The sequence below is a fragment of the Mustela erminea genome, chromosome 14, assembly GCF_009829155.1.
Source record: "Mustela erminea isolate mMusErm1 chromosome 14, mMusErm1.Pri, whole genome shotgun sequence".
Taxonomy (NCBI): Eukaryota; Metazoa; Chordata; class Mammalia; order Carnivora; family Mustelidae; genus Mustela; species Mustela erminea.
Window position 1 is genome coordinate 20501550 of NC_045627.1, and position 15189 is coordinate 20516738.

Genomic DNA, 15189 nt, shown 5'->3' on the forward strand with positions numbered 1-15189 from the left:
AAGCCAAGCAAACGGACTGTTTGTGAAAATGCCATCCCGGCTCAAGGCTGATTAGGACGGGGGTCCCCGGGCCGTTTGATCTTCACTCATCAAAGCGAGTCCCTAAACAAGCTCGGTTTTCCACCCCTGTGCGCCGGCGGCGGGTCATGACTGCGCCCCGTAAAGGCCCTAGGCAGCCCACGGCCACACATGCACCGCCCAGGCTTCGCGCTGGGGCCTCCCTGGGGTGCGCAGGGTGGGGGGCGTGCAGGGAGCGGGTGCATGCTCATGGTGGTGCTGGGGGTGCCGGCGCAGAGAGGGTACAGGAGTGTGCACGCTCCCCGGGGATGCGGGGGGGGGTGCACACGCAGTAGGGGGTGCAGGGAGAGGTGCACAAGCAGGTGGCCCTCAGCTCGCTTTGAGGGTGCTGGACAACCTGGTGCGGATTCTACATCCTTCTCTCCTGCCACAGTTCGGCTTCTGGTCTACCTCCCTGGTCCCTTGGGGTTCATTTTAAGACAGGGTCTGGGGACATGAAAGGGCTTTCCCGGCCCTGCTTTCTGTTTGCCACCTCAGGGTCCCATTGCAATTGCCTAGTTTGAAATTTGGGGACGGTTGGGAAAATTCCGCTCTAAAGCATTATGGTCAGTTTTGTGAAGGGAAGTGAGTTCCCACTCTCTGGTGCCGACTTGCTCTCCGTGGATGCGTGCTTGACAGTAGGAAGTACAAATTAACAGTGATGGAACTGCACCTGTCACTTATTTTTGGGTTTGGATTTTCTGTATTTGCTGCATTTGCTCCAGGAACATCTGACTTAATTTAGAAATCCATGTGGGAGCATCTGGGTAGCTCCATCCGTTAAGCATGCGCTTTCGGCTCAGGTCATTGTTCCACAGTCCTGAGGTCCAGTCCCAGGTCTGGCTCCCCACTCAGCAAGGAGTCTGCTTCTCCCTCTGACTCTCCCTCGGCGTGCTCTCTCTCTCTTAAATGAATAAAATCTTTAAAATAATAAAATAAACTTAAAAAAAATACATGTGTATATCTCTATCTTAAAAAAAAAAAAAGTCACCTGATTCGAGTATTCACTTATTTTCAGAGATTTAAACTGTTTTCTTCAAAAAACTTATTTGAAATCAAAATACAACATTGATGTCAGGGGTTATTATTTTAGGTTGCCTGAAAAATGGGCCTCTTACAGGATATATTTATTTAATCAGAATATAAAAGGCCTTGTCCTGGCAATAATTTTTTTTTTTTTTAAGTGAAAGAGAGAGAGGCTTGCCTAGGCAGAAGGGGCCTCTCTACCTCCCACTTCATCTTATAAATGAAAGACCAACACCAACACTAGAATTAAATGGCTTGACCAAGCTGCCATATCTTCCAGCCAACTTCAGGCTGTCACAGAAGTCCCCAGTACTCTGAATCCCAGCGCCAGTCTCTTGATCCCATGGCAAAACATCTTTCCTGGCCAGGATCTTCGGAAAGCACCTGCATTATAAAGGAAGCAGTAAAGGAACTGAGAGACATCAAGGAAAGTAACATTTCTCTAGGTCTGGAGTCTGTTTTAAAAGGATCTTATATTCTGGTTTCTGTTGCCTTTGGCCAATATTTATGGTTGGAAATGTCAAATCCTTTAGGAGGGATACTAAGGGGGCCTTTTGGCTGTCTCCGTAACTACATACCACAGCCCTTTCTCTGTGTCAGGACATCAGAAAAGATCCTCTCTGGTTTTCTGTCCAAAGTTTCTGGGTCCTGGGCTCTCTTCTCAGATTAGTTTTTAATGTCTTGCTCCTGTAAAACACATCTTCTGATTTAGGTTGGAAAGAGACCACGGAGCCTGATTTATCTGGGCTGGCCATCTCCACTGGGCAAATAAACATAACCATTGTTAAATCTCGCCTTCTCTTTGTACTGAGGAGTGCAAAAAAGCCTAATCCAGCCTCTGGGGAGTCATAACCTGGGCCTGGGCTAAAAGCCCTTTTAACATCATGAAGAGCATTAAGACCAAGATCTTTTAAAGGCCAATGAGAAACTCATAACAGTTTTGTTTTGTTTTTTTTTTTAAATACTGAACAGGGGAGTGAGGAAACCCTGCTAGAACTTTAAGATCGGTCCCAGCATAAATGTCGACAACACGCACCAGAAGGAATGACATTTATTTAACGTTTTCCTAGTAAAGCAAAATTAAATGGTAACAGATCTGCTTCCTTTGATTTAACAAAGAGGAAGAATGAAAGAGCAAAGGGAGGGGGAAAGCCGGGAGGGAATTAAACACGCAGCCATCACAGAAGACTCTCAGAGGACAGAGATGGAAGGATCATTTGCAAATAGACCAGGGGTTTTGGTGTCTTCCTCCTCGATGAAGAGGGTCCTCCCTGCTGGGTGCTCTCCTGCCATCGATGAGCTATGAGATTGGATTCCACATTGGTACACAGAGCCCATCTATTTAAAAATCTAATATATTAAACCTACTGTAGCCATTATGGAAACATTTCAACAAATGAAATAAATAGGAGTCAGAGGTCTCTCTGGAACGAAATACACTACTTTTAATAAATGCAGGACCGCGCCTCTGACTCCCCCCAGCTTGCCACCTGGCTCAGAGACTCATCAGAAACCCCCTGCCTTCCCTAAGGCTTAATGTCACCCTTTCTGTACCTTTTTCTGTCTTGCCCATGACATCCTATTGCTAAAATAGGATCTGTTTTGGGAAAAAAGTACATTCCCATGTTATATTTTCTTCTCCCAACTACTTATAGATAGAAAGCTTTCGGAGGACAAGAAACCTGACTTTCATGCTTTCCGGGTTATGCTCTCAAAGGTACTAGGGTAGCATTTTGCAAGTAATGGGCATTCACTGAAATTTAATTGGCAGCTAATGGCACTATGAACCTCACTGTCCTTCCTTATCCATTCTGCTCTTTTGTTGCCAATGAGGAAACTCAATCATGAAAGGGATTTTTAATTGTTTCAGCCCACTGAAACAATTGCATTTTCCCATTTGGAACTAAGAGTTGGCTTTCTACATACTCAGCTCTCTCTGAGGCCTTCCTGGGGAGGTTCTTCTGTATAATTTACCAGTTTGCCACCCCTCCCCCTCTTAGTTACTTGAAGCTAAATAACCTGAGCCCTCATCTTTGATCCCACAGCACCAAGCACCCTGCTTAGCACATAGTAGAAACTTAGATATTCACCAATTCATTATTCTCTTTCAGATCATGACATCAGGAGCAGCATGGAAAGTCGGGAAGGAGATAGAACCCAGTCTGCTCCTAAAACCCTAGTCTTGACTTAGTTCCCCTACCTCAACACCAGGGATTCTGTCCAAGCTCAATGAAAATTAAACCACAACAGACATACATAATCAGGATTTGAAACTGAATTTATGCAACGTGTCTTTTGGTTAAAGTTTTTCTTTGACTGATGTGTTTTTCTTGCCCCAGACAATAGTTTCATTTGTGAATCCAAGCTCTCAAAGAACTAAATTTCTTAAATGGGTTAACAACATTACCATCTCTTTCAACAAGAGGAAAAGAGATTGGCCATAAGTGTGGCACAATGTATTTTTAGAAACATTTAAGTAGGATAATAGGACTGTGAAGAAACATTTCTACCCTCCACAAGGTCAGAGGAGTCTTTCCCTTCATTTCAACATCATGACAATTTAAGACAGCCTGCAGATTTTCTGTTACACGGATGGGGCTCAGCACATCAATTATTGACATTATTATCATATTCTGCAAGTGATATTTGACATTTCAAATCCCCTAGAGCTTTACCCTTTTATCCTATAATATCTCCCCATCTACACCAACTTCAGGTCAACTCAAAGTAGGGCATATCTCCCCAAGAGAGACCTGGCTTATTGCTTATTCTCAGTAAAATATTCCTTAACTTGTTTCTTAGGCTCATTAAAAAAAAAAAGAATATGTAAAAAAAAAAAATATATATATATATATGTGTGTGTGTGTATATATATATATATATATATATATATATATCTTTCCCTTTGTCTCCAAATTTCAATTTGTGCCAAAAATCTCTGAAGTTGTAGCCAGGTCTAGATCATTGTACATGTTCATAATAAAACCTAAAAAAAAAAAAAGTGGGATTTAATCCCTATTAGAATTTCAAGAAGGAATTACCCATAAACCAGAGGAAATTTCATAGGACAGATGGGATTTGGGATGGGCAGGACACTGGTGTAATTAGAGGTATTATTAAAGAATTGTTTGGAAGCTGTTTTTAATAGGACCTCTGAAACCTAAGGAACCAGAACACATACCATTACAAACTTTTTAACGCTTCCCCCTCTTAGCTTTATGATTATACTACTTAAAGACTCCCATCAGCTGTACTTGGTAGTGGTCTCGGTCTGTGTGTAGAGTATTAAGTACCATAGAGGTGAGGGAGCGCAAAATTAATATATCCTAGTCTTTCTTATTCAACAGTGATTATTCTATCATTTCTTCCTTTTCTAAATGTGCACAGCAGTTGTCCATTTCCTGACACAACATCAACCTGTTATACAAATAATGGCAGTACTTTATCTTTTATTATTACTATAATTAGGACAGTCTCCTAGGTATTTACACTCAACGCACCTCCACCCCCCCCCCCCACAAAGGGCAACAGCCTAGAGGGTAGCCCAGTGCCAGCGCACCACGCTTCCCAGAGGCCTTTATTGGTTAAATCATTTCCACTGTATAAGCAGGACAGCGTTCGTCCACACCAGCAGGACTGTCTTCTTTTTCGACAGGGATCTAGATGACAGCGAACTCACTCACGTTCTGGCTCACTTTCAGTTTTCCTTTTCCTGCAGCTAGACTTATCTCCCTGGAGGGGTATTACTTCCCTGTCCCTAGACGCTCTGACCTGGGAGCAGCTTTGCGATCTGGAGTAACTCCCGGGAAAGTCGGGCGCTGAGCCCTAAGCCTCGCTCCTCTCACTGCGCTGACCCACCCCCGAGCCGGGCCAGCAGGCAAAGGACCACGGACTCAGCCCTTGGACTCTGACCGGTTTCCCTCTGGCCTCTTTGATCTCGCGCGTCTGCCTAATCAAGTTCATCTACTGAGCGCAACTGCTCGGACTCAAAGAGTGGCATTAAACAGTTTGATTATCGATAGTCACTTCCCGCCCCCTCCACCCCTGATCTAATTTCCAAACGCCCGTCTCTCGCCTCCCTCTCTAAACTTCCCATCAAAAGAGAATTAGCTCTTCTTCCTTCTTACCCTCGTTTGATGTGCAAATTTCCTTCTCTTTGCACATTTTTCTCGCGGTGGCAGCGGGAGGGGGGTGTGGGATGTGGGGGAAAGAAAGGGAGGGCGAAGCTGACCCAACGTAAACCGAGGACCTCACTCTAAATCTGCAAACCGTGGGTCTGAAAGGTTAATCAGCAACTTGCACCCACCACCTGGTCCTCTCGCTGGGACGTCTCGAGAGAGCCTTTGAGTCACCAGTTGGGCTGAATTTCACCCCGAAAACTCTTTACGGTGCAAAGTAACTGAGCACCTAGTGGCGTAAAGGAGACAGAAGAAAAGTGTTTTTTCAGAACATTACAACCCTGCTCTGAAAAGTACTTCCGAGCCCCGGAGCGCACCCCCGATGCAGGGGGCGGGCGCCGGTGCCCGGGTTCCTCCCTCCGCGAGCCTCTGTCGACGGCGTCCGCGCTCGCACTCCGCGACACTCGCGCCCCGAAGGGAGCTTCGCCAGGGGACCGGCCGCGCCAGGAAGGGCGGGTGGGGAGGGCCAAGCCCCCCCCCTCGTGTACACACACACCCTCCAGCCCCTCCCAGCGCTTTGAAATCCCATCCCCGCTTTGTTGTCTCCCCCGAGGGGCCGGGATGCTCGGAGCCCGCGGTATAAAGGCAGCCGCCACAGCGGTGGCGGCGCAGAGCTGCGCCTGCGGTCGAGACTCGGGGACCGCAGGAGGCGCTCGGAGCCCGGACTGCAGCCGTGCCGGCGCGGCTTCCAGGGACCCCCTTGCACAGGGACATTCAAGCCTTCTCTCGGGGCCTTCACCGGACAGCTTCTGCGATGACGGCCCCGGGCGCAGTGGGAGCCGCCCGGGTCTTGGCCGCGCTGGTAGCGGCCGCCCTCTGCGGTCACCTCCAGCTCGGAGTGAGCGCCACCTTGAACTCGGTTCTCGTCAATTCCAACGCCATCAAGAACCTGCCCCCGGCGCTGGGCGGCGCTGCGGGGCACCCGGGCTCCGCAGTCAGCGCGGCCCCCGGGATGCCGTACGAGGGCGGGAACAAGTACCAGACCATTGACAACTACCAGGTGAGCAGGGGTTCGGGGAGCCGGGGACACTGTGACCTTTAAGGAGGGTCTTACGTGGGGGGAGCACAGAGAACTTGTGAACTGTGTGCAGTTCGGGGCTCATTTGGGAAGTCTGCGTCCGGGTGCCGTGCGCACAACAGCTTCAGAGAGGTGCGCGCAGAGAGTCAGAGATGACCGTCCGCATGCGGGAGCCTGGGGACTAGGAGGCGCAGGTGCCTCACCCTCTGCCCGGCCCCTCCCCACAGCCCTACCCGTGCGCGGAGGACGAGGAGTGCAGCACCGAGGAGTACTGCGCCAGCCCCACCCGCGGAGGGGGCGCGGGCGCGCAAATCTGCCTGGCCTGCAGGAAGCGCCGAAAACGCTGCATGCGCCACGCTATGTGCTGCCCCGGGAATTACTGCAAAAACGGTGAGTCCTGTCGCTCCCTAACCCCAAGCGTCCTGCATTTGGCCTTCTGCGGACGGGAGGAAACCGCTCCCAGCTTTGGGAACCCTGTGGTGTCACCTGCGAATGGGTGCTCAGCCGGCAAGCTTTCCCAGAAACGTTGGGAGTGTTTCATCTTGGAGGTCGTGGAGCGCCTTATTTTCCCCCGTGCCCTTGGCCTGCTTAACAGGACTGCTTGCCGCAGAGTGAACCCTTCCCTGAACACGTGACATCAATGGAGAAAGATGGGGAGGAAGGTGAAAATGCACAGAGAACCCAAGGAAACCAGCCCTGACCTTAGCTGCCATCTCTGTTCTTCTTACGTGTCTCCCATGGTTCTACCATGCTGGCCTCCCTTTCCTGATCCCCGTTAAAACCGGAGTCAGCCAGAAGACAGTGATTTATCTGTCTCTGCTGGCCCCCCTTAAGGGGGATCTTGATACACAGCCTGCCCTCTGAATCCAGCCCCCCCCCCGCGGCCCCCACCTCCTGCTACCTTAAAATAAGTTCTCCGCCCCCGACCACAGATCCACTAAAATTTAATGTCTGTCTCAAAGAGGTAGGCGCAGGCAGCCAAAGAAGTCTCCAGAAATAAGCTCAAGGGTGGCGACCCTCTTTAGGACCCAGTAATACTCACGGCAGAACTAACTCAGTCTCTGTAATATAGAAATTATACAGTGAAGTAACTGGTGGGTGAGATTGTAGTCTTCCAGCCAGCTGGTGTTGCCTTTGCTTAACTTGGTCTGCCAGTACCCATATAGCACCGAGGGCAGAGAAGTTATTTTTAAGAACAATTTTTTAAGTGACTAGTTTTATTTCTTCCCCCAAGGGTAGTATTAACATGGGCAGAAGTCTCACTGCCACTGCCACAGTTGGTAGGAAAGTATTTTAAGTAGCTATACTGGGGATGTTGCCTGAGACTGCACAGGGTACGCATTGATGCTTCTGTCCGTCTGGGGAGTTTTGCATTAACACTAGGGAGGCAGTTTGGCTTGTGTTTAAAATAATGTCACCACAATGAGGCATCTCAAGGTGGTGCGGGCATAGCAGACTGCCACAATCAAGGCTGTTGGTGGTTAACGGCAGGCTGTAATGTGTTCCTGCTATCTCCCACTTCCTTAGGAATATGCATGCCTTCTGATCACAATCATTTCCATCGAGGGGAAATCGAAGAAACCATTCTCGAAAGTGCTGGTAACGATCACAGCACCGTGGATGGGTATTCCCGAAGAACGACGCTTTCTTCAAAACTGTATCATACCAAAGGTAAAGGACCTTACTCTGCATTCTTGGTTAGCACATCGGGAGTGTCTTTGGGATTTTCTTCACGAAATAATGCAGCCCGGGCAGTAACCGTGTACTCTTCCTGCTGTCTCCTCCTTTCCAGGACAAGAAGGTTCGGTCTGTCTCCGCTCTTCAGACTGTGCTACGGGGCTGTGTTGTGCTAGACACTTCTGGTCCAAGATCTGTAAACCGGTCCTAAAAGAAGGTCAGGTGTGCACCAAGCACAGGAGAAAAGGCTCCCACGGGCTGGAGATATTCCAGCGTTGTTACTGTGGAGAGGGTCTGTCTTGCCGGATACAGAAAGATCACCATCAAGCCAGTAACTCTTCCAGACTCCACACCTGTCAGAGACACTAAGCCAGCCATACAAACACTGTGGACTCCTTTTCTATAATAGATGCTATGAAACTTTGTGTGACTTTTGTCAGCTCAATCCTAAAGGATGTACAAATTCTGTGGTTCTGATTAAGCATTCCAATAATACCTTCTGAAAATCTGGAGTGTAAGAGCTTTGTTTCTTTATGGAACAACCCTGTCATTGATTGCAGTAAATTACTGTGTTGTAAATTCTCAGTGTGGCACTTACCTGTAAATGCAACAAAACTTAATTATTTTTCTAAAGGTGCTGCATTGTCTATTGTTTTTCTTGTTATGTAAATTTTTGTACACATTGATTATTATCTTGACTCTAATATTCTATATTGAATTGAAATAAATAATTTCAGCTTATACTTCCTAAATGCTTATACCCTTTTCCCTTTAATTCTAGACTCTAGAACACAAGAAACTTTTGGAATGAAAAATGATAGGTATCTAAACTTGATCATGGAAATACTAGCTTATTTTCTGAAATGTACTATCTCAGTGCTTAGATTATATTTAATCTCTAGGCTGTGATAGCCCTTGAAATAAAATTTAACATTTAATACCACAAAATGTTACAAGTATAGATAAATTTTGACATTGTGCTCTTAGAAGGGTGTGTGTTTGTGTGTGTATGTATTCTAAAGGGACAGAAAGGTGACCATTTCAAGAAAATCAGAGGAAGTTACTTTCTAAATGTAAGCCAGTGTAGGTCAATTCTAGAGTAATTTTATTTTTTTTTTAAGATTTTATTTATTTATTTGACAGAGAGACAGATCACAAGTAGGCAGAGAGGTAGGCAGAGAGAGAGGAGGAAGCAGGCTCCCCACAGAGAAGAGAGCCCAATGTGGGGCTCGATTCCAGGACCCTGGGATCATGTCCTGAGCTGAAGGCAGAGGCTTTAACCCACTGAGCCACCCAGGTGCCCCTAGAGTAATTTTAAAGAAATATGTTCTCTACTGACAAACTCACATAATCAAAGTGCAATCATGAGATTGAATCTTATATTACTACTTTCAAAAGCAGTTTCAAATAAATTAATACCTATCCAAACGGCTAATAACTCTTGAACAATAAAAGAAATTTCCCACAAAATACCAGAGCAAAGTACTGGATGGTTAGCACAAAGGGTGTGTGTATGTGTGTGTGTGTGTGTAAATACAGTTGAGAAATACATGCAGATTTGGTACCAAATTACTCAGTTTGAAGGATCAACTACTATTTCGTGCCAGGAAGACTTGTTCTAATTACTTGATTTTAAGATCATTAAATAAAAATTGCAAATCCTCTCTCATACCTTTATTTCCTTCCCTTACTAAGTAAGGTGAGTATTTCCCTTTTTATTTTTCTTAAACCTGTTGATTAGAAGGAGAGTAGAGATAAATTGCTAAAAAAAAACACAAAAAACAAAAAACAAACAAAAACCAGAAATGAGACCTAAAGTGGCTTTGTATTTTCATTGACCAGTTTCGGCATTGGTAAATCTGAGACCAGGGAAGAGGGATGCATGCAGTCCCAACTTCCACTTACTCCCTAATATTTTCAAAGTCTGTATCGGAATCACAAAATACTGGGTTTAAGGCACTCCAAAGGACAAGGACTGATCACCTGCCCACAGGGTTTCCTTCAATAACACAGATGTCCAAGAGCGTTTATTGTTTTTGTCTTCCAGGAAGTGGTTCAATTTCAAGGGGCTCAGCCAAGGAGACACAAGGTTTGGTTGGTTCTTCCCTGACAAGGCATCTGGCAGGATGTCGCTTGGATGCCGCTTGTTCTCTTGCCTTTTGTCTGCAAGTTTCAGCCTCCTCACCCTGGAGAAACTCTCTTTTTTTACATGTGTTCGTTTGCTGACTTGCCAAATCTAAGGCCTGCCATCTCCAATAAAGCACAATAGAGGAAGGGAACAGGAAACCCTTTCTTCAAGAAGAAAGAAGGGTATCTGTTTTAAGAGGGAAAAGGAACAAGCATTTGAAGGACCTTGGTGTGGAGAGCCCTTCCTCTCTCGAGGAGCCAACTGCAGTCAGAGACCCTCCGTCTCTGCCCACCTCAGCAATGTTCCTTCCCTGATGCTCCCCATCTTGTGACGGGGTGGGAGAAGGAGAAACCAATCAAGCAGGGACACTTCTTCCTATCAAGGGAGGAGTTAGGAAGGGATTTCCATCAAAAAGTAATTCTGCACATTTATAAATGTGCAAAGAGTATCAAGAAAACTGTAGATACTTCATTACCTAGTAAGGCAGATACAATACAAATTCAAAAGAGGATCATTTGAGGAATCTTGTACCTTTTCGATGGTGGTGCTTAAGTGTGTTCATGATTTCACCTTCAAACAATCTGAATGGAAAATACGTGAACTTGGAATGCATTCACAGGCTATTTTATCAAAGGGAAACATACTCTACATGTGTCCCTGCATCTTGCTCTTTTTGTGTCTTCCACACCATTCCACGTGTACATGGAGAGGTGCCTCGTTCCCTTAATGACTGCATTAAGTGTATAGGACTTTGGGATGGCTGTACCATAATTTATTTGGAGTCATCATGGAGACATTTTAATGGTTTCCAGAGTTTTTACTTGAACACATATTGTGCCACAAACAAGGAATTTTGTGTACTTATGCTGGTATAGTTGGAAGGATAAATAATGACTAATTTGGGGGGCGCCTGGGTGGCTCAGTTGGTTCAGTGTCTGTCTTCGGCTCAGGTCATGATCTCAGGGTCTTGGAATTGAGTCCTACCTCGGGCTCCCTGCTCAGTGCGGAGCCTGCTTCTCCCTATCCTCCCGACTTGTTCTCTCTCTCTCTCTCTCTCAAATGAATAAAATCTTTTACAAAAGTAATGACTAATTTTTGAAGGGAAATCTGAAATAAAGCATGCTTTTGTAGCTACTCACAAAGGGTGGCTTGGGCAAAATGTCAGGAGGTCTGCTTATCGCTGATCTAGTCATGATTAAACTCTGACTAAGTTGTATCAAAGGAGGAAGAGGGAAATACAGGCTTATCCTAACAATTTCACAGTAATCTCTGGCATTCAGTGAAAGGTAGACTTGCTCTAATTCCTTTGAATTTAAAATAATTATTAAATAAAATCCCAAGCAAGTCTTTTCCCCATCCTTTTTCTTTTCTTGTTTTACTGTAAGAGTTTAATTTTCATATTTTGTTTAACCTGAACTTTATTGGTAGGAGTGAGAATGGGGATGTATTGTTTAATAGAAAAACCACAAATATGCAGCCTCAATAGGATTATTCATAATTCAGGCCAAACTCCTTTACGGATTTTCCCATGGTCAATCAAATCATACTAATTAAATCATGAGATTAGTAATGTAATTATGCAATGACAAATTTTATTAGTTTCAGTATTTTAAGGTTTATTTATGTATTTATTTAAGTAATTTCTGCACCCAACATGGAGCTCAAACTCACGACCCTGAGATCAAAAGTCACGGGTTCCACTGACTGAGCCAGCCAGAAGCCCCAAGTTTCAGGATTTCTAATTGCATCATCCAATTAGCAGTTAGGGCCACTTTTGAAAACTTTGGGTGAAATCATTAACTTTTCCTTCATTTTTAAACTAACTATATTATCTAACTTTATCATGCTACCAACTTTTTTTAAATAGTTTTTTTAAACATTGATTTGAGAGAGAGTGAGCACAGCAGGCAGAGTGGCTGGCAGAGGGAGAAAGAGAATCAGACTCTCTGCTGAGCAGGGAGCCCCATGTGGGGTTTGATCCCAGGACCCCAGGATCATGACCAGAGCCAAAGACGGATGCTTAATCAACTAAGCCACCCAGGTGCCCCTTAAAATAGTTTTGTAGAGAAATGGACAGTGTTACCATTTGGCTTATAAAATGTGTTCCCCTGAGTTCTGGATTACAATTTTCATTACTTTGAAAATACTAATCTGAGTATAGTACCAACACCTAAAATAAATTTTTATCTATATCTACACTGCAGAAAGTGTATATAATTTAAGCATTTCCTGACTGTGCAAATGTTTGTGCACATGGGCCTTTATGTTTGTCCTAACGACAACTGCTTAGAAGTAGTCAATTATATCAAAACTATGAGATGACATTACAGCTGATGATAGAGAATTTTATCTCAAAAAACACGCATCGAGTCTGCATTGCTTGGTGGGCACTATGCTGACAGTTTAAAATATATACACAGCACTCTCTCTAGCCTCCAGGAGCTAACAGTTTAGCAAGGGAGAGAACAAACAATTTGGGCTGAGAAGTGGTTCAGGACAGTGGTTAGAAACACAGTCTCTGGAGTCAAATGAAGCTGGATAGAATCAGGGATTCCTTGGTTTCCAGCTGTATGGTATTGGACAAAGAAGATCTATCGCTTCCGTGATGATACGGAGAGAATTCCAACTTCAGAGTGTAGGTGTGAGGATAATGCATGCATTTTAAGAATATTTAACATTATGTCTAGCTCATAGTAAGCACTCTAATTTTAAGTCTCTACTATGAGACTATAAAACCTATATATTATAGGGGCACCTGGATTAGTATTTAGCATCTGCCTTCGGCTCAGGTCATGATCCCAGGGTCCTGCTTTCGAGTCCTGCACTGGGCTCCCTGCTCAGTGGGAAATCTTTATAAAATCTTTTATATATTTTATTATAGGATACTGTATTATATATATTATATGTAGTAATAACTGAAATTTATATGCTAGATATATTCATACCTGAAATAGATTTAAAAATAATTAAGTTAGCCTGTGGGTACTCATAAAAAGCTTCAGGAACACAGTGGTATATCAACCATCTTCTTAAGGTCTTTTTATTTCAAAGAAGAGAAACCATTTAAACCGGAGAAGGTAAAAAAGAGACATGGGTTGGAATGACACAGCTCATTAAAGAAAAAAAAAAAAGTTCTGTATGGAAACCATCCTGCAGACTGGCTTCATTAGCTTGCTGATATTTTCTGCTCTACTGTAATTTTGTCCATGCCTATGGCTGGTCATGGTGACATGACTTCCATCCCCACTGTAAATGACCTTGCAGCTCAGGTCAGCGCAGCAAAAGGCTTTGACTCTCAGAGACTCTGAGACAGATTCCTGCACTAGGTTCTGACTGGCTTAGCTTTGATCAGGGATCCTCCTCTGGTCCAGTTGGCTAACTCAGCTGCCCTGATTTTTTTTTGTTGTTTTTTAAGATTTTATTTATTTATTTATAGTGTGAATGATGTGGGATTCAATCCAAGGGCCCTGGGGTCATGACCTGAGCCGAAGGCAGACGCTTCCCTGACTGAGCCACCGAGGCACCCCTTGCTATAGTGATGTTAAAACTTAACACTGCCAACTACATGCAGCCCACCTTGGATAGACACACTGGGAGTTCAGCAAGGAGGAGTGTGTAGGATCAGGTGCCACAGGCCACGTCAACCACATGTCAGTCCTAAGGGATGAAAAGGGGTTCACAAAGTAGAAAAAGATAGACACTGGAGACAGAAGAAGCCATATGAGCCAAATTGTGAAGCTATGAAAATAAAAATGTGACCATGTTAAGGGCCAATAATTCACCACAGTTAGAGTGTTGATATTGAATAAAGCTTTTCTGATCCTGTATTTTGTTATCCTGGCAAAAAATAAAATAAAAACTCTCCATTTTCAACAACAGTTGCCAGATTAGGTGGCGATGAGAGTTGCAGACAAGGTGCTTGAGACACAATTTGTCTCAAAAGATTACTAGTTTCTCCACAACAGACAGGGCTTTTTTGTTGTTGTTGTTGTTTTATTTTGTTAAAACAAACAAAATGGGTTTGGAGGGGTTTTGGGTTTGGAGGGGTTGCCAAAAAAAGTTATAAAATAAGGAGAACATGACTTTATTTCTAGCCAGACTTGGTCGTATTTGGTGGAGCTGGAATTCAAGAAAGTCTGCCTCATACAATTCTCTTTGTAACTTAAGTACTTAATACACAGTTTTCATAAATGGATTTTTTTTTGCCCACGAATTAATAATTAAATAACGTGACACAGTCTCTAGATATTAGTGGGTGTCAAATTACATTGGAAGGTCAGTAGCAAGCAACCACCTCAATTGTAAACTATTAAACAAATTCCGTAGTAAGAAGTAAAATCAGCTGAAGACATGGCTGGCCACAATCAGGCCGTAATATATTTCACAATATTGTGCACTAAGGTTATCCTCATGAGAAGAAGTTACTTTTAGAAAGACTTGTTTAAATATTTCATAAGCCATGACTCTCAGGTTTAAATTAAATGCAGGCAATGATACTTAGTTTTGACTACACCAAATAAAAAGGCTTTTACACAACAAAGGAAACTGATGAAACTAAAAGGCGACATACTGAATGGGAGAAGATGTTTGCAAATGTCATATCCAACAAGAGACTAGTATCCAAAATATACAAAGAAGTTATACAAATCACATTAAAAAAAATCCACACAAGTAATCTAATTAAAAATGGACAGAGGACCTGAATAGACATTTTTCCCCAAAGACAACATCCAGATGCCCAACAGACACATGGAAAGCTGCTCAGCATCACTCATCATTGGGGAAACACAAATAAAACCACAATTAAGATGCCACCTCACACCTGTCAGAATGGCTAGTATCAAAAAGACGATAAATAGCTAGTGTTGGTGAGAATGTGGAAAAATGGGAGTCCCCATGCACTGTTGGTGGGAATGCAAGCTGGTGCAGCCACTAGAAAAGTGTGGAGGTTCCTCAAAAAGTTCAAAATAAAATAGCATCCAATCCTGTAATTCAACTGCTGAGTATTTGCCCCAAGAAAATGAGAACACTAATTTAAAGATCACGCACCCCTCTCTGTACTACAGCTTTATTTATGATAGGCAAATATGGAAGCAAGTCAAGTG

The 15189-nt window shown here is 44.1% G+C and overlaps 1 protein-coding gene and 1 long non-coding RNA gene across 2 annotated transcripts; one reads left to right on the forward strand and one right to left on the reverse strand.

Annotated features, from left to right (window-relative positions):
• Nucleotides 1-1130: 1130 nt before the first annotated feature.
• On the reverse strand, nt 1131-5515 carry LOC116573145. The gene is made up of 3 exons (XR_004278616.1): nt 5211-5515; nt 1662-1770; nt 1131-1467 (listed from the first exon to the last, which is right to left on the reverse strand). It is a non-coding gene; the product is annotated as an uncharacterized LOC116573145 (long non-coding RNA).
• A 214-nt stretch (nt 5516-5729) lies between these two features.
• DKK1 (dickkopf WNT signaling pathway inhibitor 1) lies at nt 5730-9111 on the forward strand. Its single transcript, XM_032313600.1, has 4 exons — nt 5730-6261; nt 6507-6669; nt 7807-7950; nt 8072-9111. Exons 1-4 carry the CDS (start codon nt 6016-6018, stop codon nt 8323-8325), a joined length of 807 nt encoding a protein of 268 aa, XP_032169491.1. The 5' UTR covers nt 5730-6015; the 3' UTR covers nt 8326-9111.
• Nucleotides 9112-15189: the final 6078 nt, after the last annotated feature.

Bases quoted from the DNA above. Each gene is read 5' to 3' on its own strand.
- DKK1 (XM_032313600.1), top strand. From the start codon at position 6,016: ATGACGGCCCCGGGCGCAGTGGGAGCCGCCCGGGTCTTGGCCGCGCTG. The intron at 6,670-7,806 runs GTGAGTCCTGTC...CCACTTCCTTAG, and splicing joins CGGGAATTACTGCAAAAACG to GAATATGCATGCCTTCTGAT. The intron at 7,951-8,071 runs GTAAAGGACCTT...CCTCCTTTCCAG, and splicing joins AAAACTGTATCATACCAAAG to GACAAGAAGGTTCGGTCTGT.